General features: G+C 38.9%; 1 protein-coding gene and 1 long non-coding RNA gene across 2 annotated transcripts in view; both read left to right on the forward strand.

Annotated features, from left to right (window-relative positions):
- Positions 1-18640, forward strand: part of LOC118331751 (rho GTPase-activating protein 26-like) — a 72376-nt gene that overhangs the window by 27372 nt on the left and 26364 nt on the right. Inside the window, exon 4 of the mRNA XM_035666822.1 lies at positions 17014-17109. Coding sequence (XP_035522715.1) covers positions 17014-17109 — 96 coding nt within the window. The remainder of the gene's footprint in view (positions 1-17013; positions 17110-18640) is intronic.
- On the forward strand, positions 6333-9359 carry LOC118331298. The gene is made up of 2 exons (XR_004796875.1): positions 6333-6471; positions 8035-9359. It is a non-coding gene; the product is annotated as an uncharacterized LOC118331298 (long non-coding RNA).

Below are 18640 nucleotides of genomic sequence, written 5' to 3' on the forward strand. Positions count from 1 at the left end.
GTGAAAACTGGCAACTGACCCTCGTCTGCGTTGACAAGACAAACAAAATGTGAAGATGGCTAAAAGATAAAATTGACATACAGTATATATAATGTCACATCTTAAGCTTGCTAGCTAATTTTTACAAAACATAAGCTAAGTAGTTAGCTAATCTACATCAATCTTTCACTAGCTAGTTACATCTGAAAGCTAGTGTTAGCAAAATGCTAGCTAGCTAATTTACATCATTTGTTAGAAACATAGACGAGCTTAGAGCATAGCATATCAGGAAAGGAGAAAGTTGACTGAGGTTCCTGCCGGCTACTGAGCTTGCTCAAGTGTTATTTTTTTGGGCACTGAGGACTGAAGGGTCAGTTGTCTCAGCTCTAAAAATAATCTTAACTCCAGGACTACTTACTAGTTTTTTTCTGGAGCTTTCAACCACTCCTCACGGTCTACCACAATGAATCATCAGTTGTCCTGGAAATGGCTTAGTTGTCATCATGTGACCAAAGTGTGGAACCTTTGCTCCGGCATCTGCAGAAAATCAAATCCAGTAAGTGGACTGGATCAAGTAATGGATTCATTGTTTCAGCTCTAAAAATAATTTAAACTCCTTGATCCACTTTCTAGCTTTTTCTTCAATTTCTGAATGAAAATGGCTCAGTTGTCATCAATCATGTGATTAGATCAGTACATTTTATCTTTGATCCTGCTTGCCAGTATAGTAATCAGTAATCCTAGTGTATGGAGGATTACTGATTCAGAGCAGCAGTTTTATGACCACACTGGCCACGCTGTAAATTCCTTAGTTCATTGCCAATTTTTCACTATTTTACAAGCTATTATATTTTGGAATTATAAAAAAAGGATAAAGTAGAACATTCTTACCTGCCAGTGACTAGGTTAGACAAACTTGCTAATAACCAAAATGCAAATATTATATGCGCATGTCAAAGGTTAATAACGTCTGTTACACATTTTTCCTTCATTTATGACTTTGACTCTTCCTTGGCTTCTCTCTTAATCCTTTCCTCTGTCTGTCTCTGAGGGGGTGAAGGAATGAGGTCAAGGAGGATTTCAGCCAATCCTGTCAGAGACTGCTGATTTATTTGCTGGTTAATGTCGCGTAGAGTCGGTGCTCAGAGCTGCTGTCCTGTGTCGTCTTAGACAGAGAAGATTGGCAATCGCACAAAAACATCTTCAGTACAGTCAGCACTGGCACTCAGCCAGCATGTTGGCAGCTAATTCACTGGCATTTTATCCAAGCATTCAGATGTAAGTGAGGTTGGCATACACAGAGGGCAAGTTGCCACGCTGTAGAGCTGGCATCTAAAGGATAGCCTATTCCATTAACCATGTAATATGTTTAAGGCTGGCATGGCAGACATAATGGCTATAGTTGTAATGGCTTTAACTCATGTAGGGATTAGCAAATCTACATCAATATGATGTCTCCTGAGTACATCCTGTAAGACCTTTGACTAAAACTTGATAACTTGTAGTACTTTTTATTGTGAAATGCAGGAACAAATCCAAAAGTAAGATTGTGTAGTTGTTCACTATCAGAGGCTTAGCGGAGGAACACTTTGAACATCCCCTCATACCCTAGTCACTGACACCCTAAAAACACCCTATTTAATTGCTTCCTTGTGCTAAAAAGAAACTTTCACAATGATGTATATGCGAATCAAACTGTGAATTCAGAACATTGCAGCCATATTAATTTAATTTATAACATGCAAAATGATATTTCGCAGGGTTTGAGGAATATTGTTATTTTTTCTTCAGCTGTCGCTGGTGCCACCATCCTCCCACCCCCCCAGGTTCTGAGCTGTCAAACATTAGACAGTTAGTGTACCACTTGTTACCAATGTGCAAAATTTCAGGTTTGGAGCTCTAAAGTAACCAGCAGCAAACAATGCCTTTTTAATGCGTAGTATAAGTGAGTTCATAAGGTCACAGCCCTCAGAGAGAGAGAGAGAGTAGGCACTGCTTTTCTGTATGTTTGTGTTGTTGTCTGGAACAGAGGTCAGGTTTGTGCCGGGCGTAGAGGAGGAAGTGGACGAAGGCTATTTGGAGACTAACGCTAATCTGGTTAGTGTGGTTTCCACCCTCTCTCCTCTCTCTTTCTCCTATCACCACTTCTGCCACACTGGTTCAATCTATCCAGGGCCCAGCAGTGCTTTTACATGGTCGACTGCTGCTTGGACGCTGGTTTTCAAAGGCTATAAGTGTTTTCTGTTTTTGTGTATTTAACAGTGTTTGCATGAGAAGCTAAACTACAAGTCAGACTCAATTCGTTGTTTTGGTTCATTATTTGAGAACTGTGTTAAAAACATTTTTGGGCAAAGCTGATGGAAAAATGTGTGAACATAGTTGCCTCAGTGTTGTTGCTTTAATATGATTTATTCACAACCTCTTGACATAATGATAAAGACTAAGTGTTCTTTTTCCACTGTTTGTGTTGGAATGGCATTTAGTTTGTACTGTACCAGCAATGACCTCAAGTGGGACAACAGAGTCTCCCAGGCAGCACAGAACAACTACAGGCCACAACAGAAGGAAAACTACTCTTTCATCCTCTGGATCGTATTTTCTTCTGTGACTCTCCATCCATCTATTTCTATCATCCCGGGTCCTTCGCACTCGCTGTCAGCTCTGTGTAAAGGGAAGGTCATATATTCACATACGTTTCCTGTTTTGAAGAGGATGCCTGGCCTCTGAGGCAAATCATGGTTGTCATATCAGAGAATGCTTAGAGAAGTTGTTTTTGGAGAGTATTGGACCATTGGTTAACAAGGCTGGAACACATTTTCATTAGCAAATAATTCAGTACTATTTTCTGATTATTTGATAATGATTTGGTCTATAAAATGTCAGATAATAGAGAAAAATGCCCATCACAACCTCCTAAACCCCAAAGTGACTTCAATTAGCCAATGTTGGCCAACCAACAGTCTAAAACCCAAATACATGTAGTTTACTATCACAAAAGAGAAACACAGTGAGAATTAATCAGCAAATATTTTGATAGATACGTTTTCTGTCGATTAACAAATATGTTAATTGACTAATCATTTCAGCTCAAGTTGGCTTATTGGTGTTGTGACAAAAGCAATTCATCAAACAATACACTGAGGGAATTGATAACTTTTTATGTGGATACATTTTCAGAAATGACCATCACAACTTGTCTTCAAATTGCAGTAAAATCCAAAGATATTTCATTTACGATGATAGAAAACAAAGCAAAACAGCAAATCCTCGTATTTGAGAAGCTTGAAGCCTGCAAGTAATTTTCCTGTTTATGGACTAAAGACTTAATTTTCTGAATGTTTCACAGGAAACAATTAAGTTGACAAAAAAAACCCATAAAGTCAATAAGTATTTACTGTGTGCAGCATGAATTCACTACACAATGAATGATAATGTTGCTCACTTGTAATAGTTTAAAAAATAAACTGTGGAATAACATATAAATCATCTGCCCATTTAATCTGTACTTTTCTTTCTGTATGTTAGTATTTTTCTAATGCTTGTTGTAGATCAACATCATAAAAAGAGCTCTAGAGCAAACGCTACTGGGGACACACGGATACTTGTGGCTGTGTTCTCCTCACTTCACAAGAATGTTATAAAACTGGCTTAAAACTTGGTGTTTTCCTTTAAATTACAAGGTTACTTTTAGCCAGAACAGGGCATTTCTGGCCCTGTGTCCTCCGCTCGGATTCCATGTCAGATTGTCCAAAATTCCTGCTGTGGATTTTTCCAGCAGCAGCCGGCGGTCCGCCGGATGATTTCACCCCACAGACGCTCCTTTTTAAAAGAGAGAGAGAAAAAAAAAAAAAAAAACACAGAGAGGAAAACCTCCCTAGTTGTCTCTGTTTGCTGTGTCAGCAACAGGCGTGGCAATGCCAAAATGAGAGTGGCAGAGAGAGAGAGAGAGAGAGGGTGAGAGGTTGAAAGAGGGTTACAGAGAGTAAGTGAGGGAGGGAGACGGGGGAAGAGTGTGACAGGGCCTACACACAAACACCTGAAAAATAACAAAAAGGGGGAGAGGAAAGAAATAAAGATGATAGATCAGACAGAGTAAGAAATACAACGTAAGAGACAACAGAGAAACTGAACTTCCTGCTCCTTGTGGTGGCCTGGCTTCTTTGTGCCTGTTGCTAGGATACAATAGCTATGTGTCCCGGGACAAGAGGAGGGAAAACGTGAATGCCTGTACAGTGTTTCTCTCTTTTATTCTCAAAGCTACACAGATCATTTCCAACTACAGACAGTGTCGTGGGAGTTAAATTTTTCATTGTCTTGGTGAAGATATTTGAACCAATATTATGGTTATTGATATTTTGGCCAATACTGTATTTTGAGGCAGATATGATAAAGATATTTGGGTGCAGTGCTGAAGAAATTAGTTGATAATGGGTTTACACACTTGATATATTTTGATAAACAATAATTTAAGTAATTCATTAAGCAAACATGTCATTTGTTGGTTTCAGTTTGTGACATATGAGGAGAAAATCCTCACATGAGGAGAAAAATACGAGGAGAAAATCCTCTATATATGACTAAATATTTCAGAAACTGAAACCAACAAATTACATGTTTTTATCTGTTTTATATCATGGTAAACATTTAATATCTTTTTTGGGGGTTTTTGACTTAATGGGTCAAAACAACAACCAATTTGAAGGCACTGCCTTTGACTGTAGAAATGTACTACTACTAAATAATTAATCAATTTACAAAAAAAAATATCAACAGATAAATTGACTGAAAATAATTATTAGTTGACTCCCTAAATTAGAGTTTAAAAAACCTGACAAGTATATTTAAAATAAGCCTATGTCACGGCAACAAACAGACATTTTTGACAGCATACAGTAGCAATGTTCAGCAGTCTGTGATCATCAATATCTCGAAGCAAAAAAGGTAGTATATTCAAAAGCCAGTAAGGGTACATCAGACACTGTAAAAATAATGTGTGTCTGATTTTGAAATTAAAAACATGATTCTGTCCAGCCCTCTCTTTACATCCTTTCCGTCCTCTGATGCCTTAAATCCAGCCGAAAGCACTTCACATCTTCTTCCACAGCTGTTTCTCAGCTCAGTTCCCTTCGTCCCTCACTAAAACTATATGGCTTTCTTCCTCTTGCTTCTCCCTGTTTCTCCCAACTCTTCCTGCCCCCTCTCCACCACCTAACTCTCAGTTCATTCTAGCGGGGACTTTGTGTGTCATTGTTAGGTTCTTTTTGTTCCCGGGCTTTATTTAACCATTGTGAATCAGTTTTTGGCCTCTGACCACCATTCAGCCATTTTCTGATGAGGGAAGTACTATTACGAGGCAAAGAAAAGCCATCACAAACTAACACAGAGCTTCACTGTATAATCTCTTTTGTGATTTGGAGGATTTCATAAAGATGATTTCAGCTTGTTCCTTCTGTCCTTTTCGGTTTCTTTCTCTGGCTCCTTCTTTAAATTCCTTCCGTGGGGTTCCTCCTCGGGATGGGCAGTTTGACACTCATTAAACAGGAATGAAGATGAAAGCGGGGTGTGTGTGCGCACTGTGTGTGTGTTTCAGCTCCATTAAAGATAGGACCTACTGTATGAGAAAGGTTCTGACTGTTCTCAGCTAATTACAGTGAACTTTTACAGTACACACACACAAACACTTGTCCTCTCTGTCGCTCCACTGACACATTCAGATGTGATGAAAGCCATCTGCTGAGATAGACGAAGGGAGTGTTTCCAGTGTGTGTGTGTGTTGGGTCTTGCTTTGTCAACCCCAGTGCTGTGTCATGTGTTGGCCCATGTTTGCTTTTGTAAGTGGTTCCAAATGTGGGCCAGTGAGTGCCCCTGTTAGTTCATCTGTGTGTGTGTGTGTGTGTCTTTACTGTCATGACTCCCACATGTAAGGGAGTTCCATCTCAGCTCATAGTGGTGTTTATGGTCCACAGTGCTGCTGCTGGCAAACACACAAAGGTTTTCACAACATTATCTTAGTAAATATAAAAACAAACGTTCGCAATCTGTTCCTGGTGAGGCACGGCCTCGGACATGTACACATGTTTTGGGATTTATGAGATTGAAGGTTATACAAATTAAAGTTGTAAACTGGAGAACCTAAATAAAGCATTTTGGTTTAATCCAGTTTACTAAAACAAATGACATATATATATATATATATAACTTAATACACTGGAAAACTAACAGCTTTATAGTTTCACTGTTTCAAGATCTGGACAAATATGTTGAACTAAATTCAAGTACTAAACTGTGGCTTTAATATTACCTCATTTCCTTCTTCATTGCCTTCTGGGGTTCAACGTGTGTTAAAAATAAAACTGACAGTGAGTGGCTGGCGGGGGTTGGTGTGGGGTATGACTGAGGTATTGGACCTCAGGTCTGTGTGTCCGCCTGTAGTTAAACCACCAGCAGCAGGAATATTTATACAAGTGGCGGCAATTAGGTTGTGATTGAGAGGTATGTAGGAACTGTGTGTGTGTGCATGCAGAAGTGTGTGTGTGTGTGTGTTTTTTTGTTTTTACATTTTGTCTTTTGAAACAGCTATAGTTGATGTGGTCGAGTACGTTTTAGATTACCCTAGAGCACACGTTTGTGGTCACCATGCTGGTAATCAGCATGAAATTACCTTGAAACTTTAATAGATTTCAGTACTGTTAAAACAAGATCTAATTTAGAAAGTATAGAAATTATGCTTGGTTATGTTACCTTTGCTATTGTTAATCTAATTATAAATAATCTTATTCTATAAATATATCTAAAACATCTATTGCATAAATATTTGTAGACTAACAGTAAGGGAAAAAGAGGTAGACACACATAGTCCTTTTGGCCATAGGTCTCAAGTGCTTTGAATCCCCAATGACCAAAACAGTGCCTCTTCACCAAATTATGCACTGACAATGTGCGGATGGACCCCAGCTTTTGACTTAATAAATAATAAATAATTTAAAAACAAAAACTGAATGGATTACCATGAAATTTGGTAAACACAGTCATGCTGCCCTCGGGATGAATTTTATTGATTTTGATCTTCCCTTTACTTTTCATCCAACAGTTTGTCATGTCAAGATTTTATTTATCAAATACTTTGGTTTATGACCAAATACATGCAAAACGAATGACATCCTCATTTGCCTCAGCTGCACTTTGTTTAGTACCAATTAACATGCTAACACACTAAAGTTAGATGGTGAACACTGTAAACATTATAACCACTAGACCAAAAACATGTTTACTTTGTCATTATGAGCATGTTAGCATGCTGACATTAGCATATAGCTCAAAGCACTGCTGTGCATCAATGGCTGTAGACTCTTAGTCGTCTTCATGTACATGCCTTGCTAATACATTACTAATATGACATACAGTATCAGTATTAGAGGAAAAAAATCTAATGTAACCCTTTGATTGTGTGTATGTGTGAGCTCACATTCATATACCTTATGTATGCATCCGTCCCCTGAAGAAGAGTGGGGGTTAGCCACAGTCTGGAGGTTGTCTTGAGCATCTTGGCAGCAGTTTGTCCTGATGACATATTTACTGTACAGGCAGCCAACTTAGCCTTTGGAAGGTGATGAGATAAAATATAACTCTGAACTGTTTTTCCTCTCTTTCTCCCCATTTCTCTGCCAGTCTCTCACTTTTTCTTTCAATCTCTCAAGTGACGTTATTACTGTTGCATCCAACTCAAACTTACACAGTGTTGAGAATGTCTTGGATATGATTTCAACTGTGCCATAACAAAACATTAAAATTAACTTTCCTGTTTGTGCACAGTTGGAATACAAACTGACATACCGTATTTCAAGTCAACCATTTAAATTAACACCATTCATGGCGCAATCTTCCAATGACTGAAGAGGCTGGATTTGATTCCATTGCGATTAGTAATCCACCTTTAACCTCTAAACATTAAACCACTTTACACAGCCTGCGGGGACTGTATGACAAGGTATTAGATGGTATTGACGTAATGTTACTGGACAACGGTGACCCTTTTTTTTTTCTACTGTTCTCCAGCTGTGTTGGTGGATCATATTACAGGCGGATGATGGACCTGACATGTGGGTCTGTAACAGGATCTACATTCATGGCCAGATTTGACCTTAATCATTCATACATGCTCAACTGTGGGCGCAAGAAGAGCGATGTGACACTATATGTTGGGCGTCAATGTGTACCGACCCTGCCGGCTTCCCATAAAGCTGACTGAGCGGAATGGACACACGAAGGGTGACCTTTGACCCCTGCTTCCCCCTCAACCTGCACTCACCATGACAACGCCTGAAAGAAGCCATCTCCACTTCCTCGCCCTTTCTCTCTCTCACACTTTCCCTGCTTCTGGGGCTTATTGTCGCCATGAAAGTAGTGTTTCCTTTCCACTAAATGTCAGACTGACCTTGTGTTCTCTGTCCAACAGGAAGGCCCGGCCATGTACTGTAGGTTCATGCTCAGTGTTTGACGTTGTTCACTTACATTGGGCATTCTTTGTTCTATTTGATTTCCTAGAAAAGTTCTTCTTAAGCCATCCCTGCTTTGTTGTTTAAAGCTTTATTGTCTTTATAAGTAAAGAGGCTGAACACAGATTACATTAGATTTAAACTCACAAGGTTTCAATTAGATTGTATTTGTTTCAGCATAACGCTATTAGGATGCCACAGTGATGATATTTGAGTTTGACAGTATTGACCTTTCCAGTATAAGCTTCTCTCTTTCTGTCTACAGTATGTCCCTCCTTCTGCATCCCTCTCTTCTGATCTTTCTAATTCACCCACACAGTAGTTAGTGAAGTGACAGTATGGTTATATTCACATGAAAATACCTATTAGGTAGAATCTGTGCATGAAAATGGTGGACAATTCTGTACAAGGTTGTTTAAAGAACCTAATTTGTAAAGGATCAGCTCAGGACATCTTATCTACAAACCGTTTCAACAATGTCCCATCTTGGTCACAATTCTTTTTGAATTGATCAGATTTTATGGCTCATTATTTGTTCATTGTTAAATTTGCCAGTTCATTGCCAGATGTTTTGTTACACCAGATGTTTTGTTACACAAAATCATCTTGGAAATAGTGATTGGCAACTGTGGGAGGCACAAGAAATACTTTGCAGGTGATTGGATTAACCTGTCTATCATGAGCGAACTTAACTAATCTGGTCAACGAACCATATAACTTTGTCAAACTCTGACCAAATCCAGTCAGGAGAAACATCTTTTCCATCGAGTAGCCTTCAGTCCTGTTCTTTACTTTTCTTTCAATAAAGAATGCGCTCCAGTTCTTATATAACTGATGTTAGCAGCATCTTTACGAACCACTACTGGAGCTGCCATTGTGGTTTAATGAACAGTGTCTTCTTCTTGCTGCATCACACCTAGTGACCACCCCCATAGCTGCCAGTACTTCCTCAAAGGGCGCTGATTGTTCCTGTACCGGCCAAAATGTATAGATTGAAGCCTGGCAAGATGGACGTGATCTTGTGATTGTTATCTCTCGAGGCCAGCTGCCTCGCAAAGTTAATCGTTTTTGTGCATATAGTAAAACATGTTCCCAGTTACTAAACTTCATCATAACCTCTTCAACTAACATGAAACATACTGTAGTTGGACCCGTTGAACAAATGTTACATCTATATACAGCAGACTCAGAAAAATACTGACTGGTCTGAAGCCACATGTGGAAGTAAATTAAATTCAAATGCCGCATTTTTCTGTTGGTGCTGGAACAATGGCAACCACAAAGCAGCATTTACACTGTACCATACATTTCTTTAAGATCGAAAAAAAGTTTCTCAATAGAGAATAGATCATTGCATTTTGCCTCCAATTTGAATATGTAAATCCATTGTTTTTTAAATATAGCCAGTTTAAGAAGTAAAATCCTGTTAAATCACAAGATTTTATTAAATCAATTGTGTGTAGTATGCTTTTACAATATTTCACTATATGATTGAGAATTCCTCTCCTTGCTTGGCTGCTGGGTCATGTAAAGAATTGGATGAGGAGACTGAAATCTGTCTTTGTCCCCACAGATGAATGGTGTGGATGTGTGTGTGTGTGTGTTTGTCTCACTTGATGAATAGGGTTTCTATTCACATGCTTGTGGAACAAAGCTACTGCAGAGTTCAAGCTACTGCTGGATATCCTGTTGATATCACACAGGCCCATTCTTTCGACTATGTATGTGTGTGTTTGTGAGTTAATACACATAGCAGCCGTTGTACAGTGCCGCTGCATGGTTGTGGTTGATTACAGATTCCTTTTGTGTAGCTTACAGTGCAATGTGTGTTGTGTATGTGTCTGTGTGTGTGTTTTTTCCCTGCACTTTTGTGAGCAGGATTCCTCAATCCAGCAGCATCCAAACCACTGTCCCTCAAATGTCATTATTAAACGGCATGTGACGGGCCTATTTAAGGCTGGCAAGATCCCCCTCACCAGTATTGCTACACATGACAAACTCTCTTTAAGAAATATCAGCTTGCCAGAAAGGAGTGACAATATTGCTTTTTGCCCTTTTTGACACTTCATTGTCTTGTTCAAATAATCTATCAGCCCCTCATAGGTGACTGTGATTAGTTGATGAACCTGAATATTATTTAAGGATGCAATACCTCTTTATTATAACTTGGATCTCATTGTTGCAGTTGTGGCGATCATTTCTATTAACTGCGACAATGTCTGTGGTATGTGTTGTGTTGACACTGTGTACTGAACTTTTCACAATGCTGAATCCAAAACGAGTTCCACCGACTTTGGTTGGCAAGTAAATGGAAGCGAAGCAAAGTGAAGTATGCAAAGTAATACTACCAAAGTAATCGGTAAGATCTGGGAACATCTGGGAATCTGCTTGTGTGAGGTCCAGTTATCCAAATGGCTTTATTTAGACTTAAAGTGAATGCACATTAAATAATCCCTCATTGCACAGGAACTCAACTACAGATCAGAAGTGTCCTATTTGCCATTTTTTCCCCCAGGGTAGCAAAGTTAAGTAACGGTTGATATGTCAGGTTCAGGTATTGGAATTGGTATCAGAAAGGAAAAAATGGTATCGGGGCATCTCTACTATCATGAGGGTTTGTTAACAGCCTGTCTAAACATCTGTGTTTTTTGCCACATCATCAGACCTCAGCAATCAACGTAGTGAGCAAAATTGCATTTTTCTACTAGAATTGTTCTCCAAGGTACGCTGTGGCATGAATAACAGAAATGTACAGGTATTAATGGACACAGCAAGTGTTAAATGTTTGCATAGAGTGCAAGAAGATTTATTCATATCCAAGTCCTGGGTTTCGATGTGTGTAATTGCTTGACACTGTTTGTTTGTTGATTCGTATGCGTGTCCTCTGGGTTTTGTCATAGGCTCAGGAGGATGTGAAAGAGAGAAGAATGGGGGGAATTCAATCGTACAAGTGCGAGAGAAAAGGGGAAGAGGACAGAGAGGCGAGTGTCAACAGGGTCAATTTATTTATAGCTGTCACTGTCCTTAGCTGTCCTTCCTGCCTGGACATGGACGTGGAAACACACACACACAAATAGTAAATAGCAGTGGCACCATAGCATCATCAAGGCATCTTGCATCAGAAAACCCCCAACAATGTGGCTTTTTATCTTTCAGAGGCAAATCTGATATACATATTCAAAATATTTCAAATATTTTCCATCAAATGGTTGATTTTTATCACTTTATCAACAGACCTACGCAGCAATACCAATGATGGAATGCAGCTCTAGCAGCAGGGCCAACATAACATGCAATTCTGGCTGGACATTAATGAATGTATGTCGAGTCCAAATGGGCCAGAAATAGTAAGAAATAACCAATGTCAGGGAGGCCCTGTAGCCTAAGGGTTAAGACACCGATCCGGTTTAAGCGTTTCCCTCCCTCATTTCTTGTCATCTCTTTTAACTCCAGACACTCTTTATACTTTTTCCCTTGTGGTATCTTGCCATAAATATCCCACGGTATCACTGTATTTTATTTATCTTTTGCTGCAATTAGTGACTATCAAGTGCACACCATAGGTTATCAGTGATATGATGCTATGAATATCCAGTCCTTGTAAGACTTTTGATGTTACTTCTATCCGCACTTTGGCAAGATATCTTTTAATTTGGGACTTGAACTTGTGAATCACTGCATCGAAATAAGTACCATAAATGGTAAGGCATCAGTGCTCGCTACATCTGTAAGTAGACATTCTCTTTCCCAAAAGCTTTTCTGGACAATGTACTTGTTGTGGCATGTAATTCTGTCTTTGTTTTATAGTAATTCATTTGTGTTGGCAAGATCCTACAGAATCATATAGGCCAACAATGTGCTTTTGATTTAGAAACACAGTTTGAGTGAGCCGGGAGCCCTGCTTTGGGCCGAAGTGCGAGTGTGCACAGATGTATGAAAATATATGTGTGTTTGCGTGCATCCGAGCTCGCTGCTGTTGGCAGCATCTATTGAGAACGTGGCTATGGGGAGCGATATGACATGCATGATGTATCTGCATGTAAGAGCCAGAAAAAATTCTTATGTTACCTCATCACATCGTTTGCCAAAATGTACAGTGAGACATCCTACAAGGGCAAGAAAGCTAAACACAAATTAATGCTTGAGTTTGTTTTTCATCACAGTTTGGAGTTCATTGTTTCCAAAGTAGAATAAAGTCATATGTCACAGTCATCAGGGTATTCACAAATTAAACAGTGAAAGGTATGTAAATACAGCTTGAACCTTGTAAAATTTGGAAGCTTCTTATTATTTTGTTAGCAACACTATCTGGTAACTGACAAACATGTATGTATGTATGTATGTATGTATGTATGTATGTATGTATGTATGTATGATAATACAGACATAATATAATTTCTGCACACACTGCAATGGTGTCGCTGATCATTATTGCAGTGATCTGAAAACACAAGAAGGGAAGGATAAATCAGCCTTTAATATAATATTTCCCACGGTGTAGAATGTGTTGCCTTATGATACACAACACCACATATTAATATAAACCATATCCAGAATGAAGTGCATACAATAATGTGTACAGCAAAATATTTAAATCACTGAAAAGATATATTGTTGATTTGTCTAATAGGTTACAAATCAAAGTGAGGACTAAATGGTCCAACTACTTTAGGGATTTGTTGAGCCATTAATGAAACTCACTCTCTAAAGTCATTATAGTATGCACCATACATAAATGTATGTAATGTAAAATGTTTCTCTCTATGTATGTGAGATTTCTAAAAAGGATTTTGCTCTGGTCCTGTTTAATGACATTTTTACACAGATATATGTGTAATCATTAACTTAAGTAACGTATTTGCAGAAGTGGGTAAAGTTTAAAATCAGAAGTGAGTGGTTTCTAACATTCTCCAGAATCAACACTTTATGTGTTTTCTGAGCTGATAAGAAAGCATTAGTTAAAAAAAAACAGGAAGGTTTAATGACTTCAGTTAATGGAAGCAGTTTCATTTCAGCAGTGAGTAACTTTAGACTATCAAACCAAACAGGCAATCAATCCCTTTTGTTTAAGCTTAAATTGTGGCTGTTTAAGGATCTAAAAACACTTGAGCTTAGTTTAGATAGATTCACAACCTTTTTTTCAGATGTACCCTCATATTCCTGTCTGATGAACTCAAGTACCCCTTCATCAACAACACCAATCATGTTCCAATTGTGTGAATAATAACTCACACAAATATTGTTTGAATTCTGAATATTTCTTAACTGTTAACTGTTATTTTTAGCCATTTTAACCATTTATCCATCGCCTTTAGGTAACTAAAGAAAAAATGTATGCACTCTCAACTCAGTATATGATATGATTTCACTGGAAGCAGTTGTAAAACTGTGATAACAGTATTAGACAGACATTTTTTTTTAAATTTAATGTATGTGATTACAAATCAGAAAATGTTCAAATTCCATCAACAAGAGTCAGACCAAAGGTGTTGTAAAAATTATAATTACATGTTATTACAGTAACAAGGAAACTGGATTCAAGTACAGACTAGCAACTACTACTCAAACTGGTTATACTGAGCTTCATGTCGGGAAGAAACAAAGGTTACACCAGTGAAATATCGACATTATGTTGTACAAAATACAAAAAAATGCACAACAGTTATCCAAACAAACAGTTATCCCAGCGGCAGCTTAATTCAGCAGTTACTTCAGCTTCATTAGCAGAGCTGCTCATAGAAAAACTAAAATTACTAAATAGCAAAGCAGCTGTAATAAAAGAGTATTAATAGATAATGTTCCAACAAGGGCATTTGAGGAGTAGATAAATATGTCTGTCAATGTCTGCTGGAGAACTGTGTCACTTGGGGTTGCTACTAGCAACAGCATGTTTAAGTGAAACCAACTGCTGTTGGCAGAACACAATGTATGAAACGATAAAATGAAGTAGAAGTGGACGACTGTTTTACTGTCGCACAGTAACTATTAGAATACACATACAGTCATAAACTGATGATATATAACAGTGTGAGTGTATCTGGGGCTGTACTTTCTTTAAATTCCCTTCTGTTTTCCTACTCTATGGCGTGTGGTTGGTTTTGATGTTTATGAAGGAGAGCATGGAGAGTGTGGCTGGAGCCAGAGTGAAGAAATTAAAAAACGATGGGGACGTTTCACTCGGAAGGTGCTGATAGGAACTGTCAGTGGCGGAGAGGAGAGGAAAGGGAGACGGACGCCAAAAACAGAGCAGAGAAGCGAGAGGGAGGAGGGCATTGTAGTAGTTTGTGTAGCTCAGTGGGCACAGAGCATGACATCAGTCACACGTCAGGGCACCCATGCTGAAAATCATGCATGTTTATACCTGTTGTCAATGCAGCCTCATTAACTAACTATGTAAGGTGGCTGATTTTTGGTAATGAAAGTTATACAAACCCCAAAATCTTTATACGACTATACGTCACTACAAAATAGGCAAAACATGAACGTGCAAAATAATCTTTTCCTACATTGTCCTCAATATTTCTATCTATTTATTAACAGCTACGGTACAATAACTTCCTGATACATCTACAGGGCTTTCACTTGGTTGTTGAGTCACTACTAGTATTTTACAGATGACTTTGCCAGGTGCTGACCTGTCTGACTTTTAAAGCTGTGGATGCACATGCAGGCAGCTTCAAAGAGCAGGCCACACTGCTTCTAGGCCCTGCTGTCTTCAACCTAAACACATTTTTATTTGCTAAGAAGTGGAACACAATGCCAAAAAAACTGTTGTGCCTGTTTGCTTTTTTAACCAATTCCTATAATTCTTCAACATTAATGTCCACTACAGGCCAGCGTTTCAGAGTTGCAGCAGGTTCTTTTTTGCAGGCAGAAACTGAAAAATCGATTGATTTTATTTATTTTTTATCCAAATTCTTTCAATGCAATAGTGTATATATATAGTATTTTTACATTTCCATCACAGTCCACGTTGTTTGTATCTCACTTCTTCTGCTTTTCAGCTTTGTTATAGTTTTCATTTTATTATAATGTGTCACAACCTAGGATTACTGCTGTTGAACAAATTGTTGGAAAATAAAGGATATTAGGGTAGTACTAGAAGAACTTTTTTTTTTCGTTACTGGACACTGGTACTGTAAAACCACAGTTTATCCTTGAAGGTCGGAGTGTGGTCTCAGTTTGGTCATACTTTAGTTATTTTGACGCTACAGAGCCTTTGTGACTCACTCATGACTGACATCCTACAATGTTTTTCTGAGTCAGTCCCAAGGGAGACAGTGGTGTGTGTGTGTGTGTGTGGTTGGTCTGCTTTTGTCTGGTGGTTGTGTGGGGATGTGTGTGTGTGGGGTGTGGTGTGGTGTGTGTTGCTGTGGGTGTGCGCCAGCATGTGTTTCTGGCAGCACATGCAGGAGCTGCGAGGCCTGTGTTTTATTTCTCTGACTGGCAAGCTGCAGCGGCTCTTTCCAAACGTGTGCACACACCCGCAGATCTACATGGAAGACCTGTGGTATTTACCTAAACATGGCCAATTACACTCTGTCTGTCTTCTCTCTCTACACTCACTGTCCTTTCCCTGACTCCCATCTGTCTTTCCATGAGAGTCTTGATCCATCCTCTCTTTTCTCTCCCTTCTTCATTTCTCGTCTGGATTTCATTTACAAGTTCTATTCATAGTAGTATACAAAACACCACTAAAACACATGTTTGCTTGTGTACGTTTTGTGTAGTTTCTTTCCTTTTCCTCTCTGGAGGAGGACAGAAACTGTTGGGTTTCCCTGTTAGGGTTGACCTCATCACATTGTTACTCTTTAACGTTAACCATGAAAGTAAAGGAATAATTAGCCAAAGCACCAATAGAGATGATGGACATCATGTTAAAATGTTTGTGATTTCACTCCGACCCTGTTTATGTGGCTGACCTCGGCCAGTCCAACAACGGGAAATATGGCTGTGAAGGTGACCCTGCCTTGGGTTTAAATGGAGGGGAAGCCAAACTCGCTGTGAGTGTCTGTCTCCTAGGAGCTCTTAGCGCCTCATGTATTATTTGAAAGGCATCCATCTGTCCGAGGCCTTTCACTGCCTCACTTGGCTAATGTGACTTTAAGTTTAATGGAACTTTTTGCACTTTTCAGCACACCCTCACATGCTCACACACCAAAAAACCTCCGCACAAATGTACGAGCTGTCAACCTTCATCACTAACGCCACTGGGGATCTACTACACAGTATCCGCCCGTTCGCGTTTAGCCTCTTTCCACTCACTCTCACTTTCAGTAACTTACATAAAATCAGGACAAAGGATGATATTCTCTTACACGGGTGTTTTTACATGTGTTTAGGCCCGGTAACCAAAGTTAAAAGTAAGAATGTGATGCCTTAAATGAGTCTTTACACTTGGTGACTGAATAAATATGAACTCCCACAGAATAAGGTGCACTAAACATGAACTATGGCTTTTGCTAAAAAAGCATGCGGTCTCTAAAGTATCCTATAGTAAACCTAACAGCCTCTTTTTCTTTTCCCTCCATTCTCTCAGGTCTGTCAACGGCCAAGAGGAAGTTTGCTGACTCTCTCAACGAGTTTAAATTCCAGTGTATTGGAGATGCCGAGACGGATGATGAGATATGCATAGGTGAGATTGCTGATATGAAATCCAATATTGTCTCTCTACCAGCGTTGCCTGTAAATAGATTGCAGACAATGCTTTCTCCTTTATAGTTGCTGAAATAGAACAGTCATATCAGCACTGATTTAAAGGCCAGCTTGGTTTTCAGGGCTCTTATATAGGAAGACATAACAATCCAATTATGCCTAGTTATATGAAAAGACATGACAGTTCAACTGCCAGGCCTGTCTCTGACTTAAGTACCTAAAGAAGAGTAAATAAAGGAGAAAAATGTTGTTATTGAATGTAGTATATAAGTAGGTTAATAGACAGGGTGGGGCCAGTCTAATTGTGCACAAGCCTAATCCTTACTCTTCACCTTCATTTGTCTGTTGTCATTATAAAATGTGCAAACAATCAATAGGTGTTTTTTCCCCAGTAGCATCAGGAGCATGTATTTGTGCAGATGACATAAGATCCACAGGCCAGTTTACAGTGTAGATTTCTGCTCATTCTCCATAAAAAAAAGCTTTATTTACTTGAGACAGTATAAGTTTCCTCCCTCTATAATAAAAACATGATAAAGTATCTTACTTTAAGTGGCCTGTTTCATAGCTCTTGCTTAAGCCCATTGTACATATCCTGTTTTTCTTTTCTGATGTCAACTACTCCCTTCTCTCCAACCAGTGTTATAAACTCCATTCTGACCCAAACATATTGGTGTTCATGAGAATATAATTCTTAGTTCCATGAACTCATCCAGGCCTTGCAGTTCTCTTTCTGTCACTGTCCAAACAGCCTGCTGTGAAACATGCAGCAGTCACCACACCCTCTCATGCTGCCTGGCCCTGTCTGTGCAGGCTGCAGCTCCTCACTGGCCTGACCCACCCACTACTGTTGTTTAACTAACCCTAGCTATCTTTCCTGAACAGCTTGATGCTCAACTGGGCTGCACCACGGCACTGTTGATTTTAGGATATTCATACTTATACTTATGTCAGAACTCATTTCTTCTCTGTGATACATTGATCATTTCACTCCAAATAGCTCTACAGCGTATCAGTTAAAAGAAATTACTTTTATTCATTGAAAATAAGAATAATGATTTCTTACAAAGCGATGTAAAAATAACCCACAAATAGTGATAGTTTTACTTGATCAGTACCTTATGTGTTCATCTGTTCTCTCAGTATCACATTTTTATTATTCTACAAGACTGATTAAGAATGTGTGATTGAGCTCACTGAAATGTTTTACTGCTTTTTACAAGCATTTTTAAAGGATTGTACTGTTTTTCAATGGATTCCTTGCATAGTCCTGAGGTTCTGCTCCCTTTATAGTTGGATCTAACTTCCAAGAGCCAAAGCTTGAAGTCTGATGTTGAAAAGCAGAGTGTGTAAGTGTGTGTGTTATCATAAGATGATAAAGAAATACACTTGGGCTCCACTGTCTATGTGCATGCATGTGTGATGGATTTTTACATGCCAGTATGTATATGAACTCCCTGTGTATGAAGAACTAAGAGTGTGTGTGCATTAGTGTGTGCGTGTGTGTGTGT

Source organism: Morone saxatilis, unplaced genomic scaffold, assembly GCF_004916995.1.
Source record: "Morone saxatilis isolate NCDOM2014 unplaced genomic scaffold, NCSU_SB_2.0 Contig20, whole genome shotgun sequence".
NCBI lineage: Eukaryota > Metazoa > Chordata > Actinopteri > Moronidae > Morone > Morone saxatilis.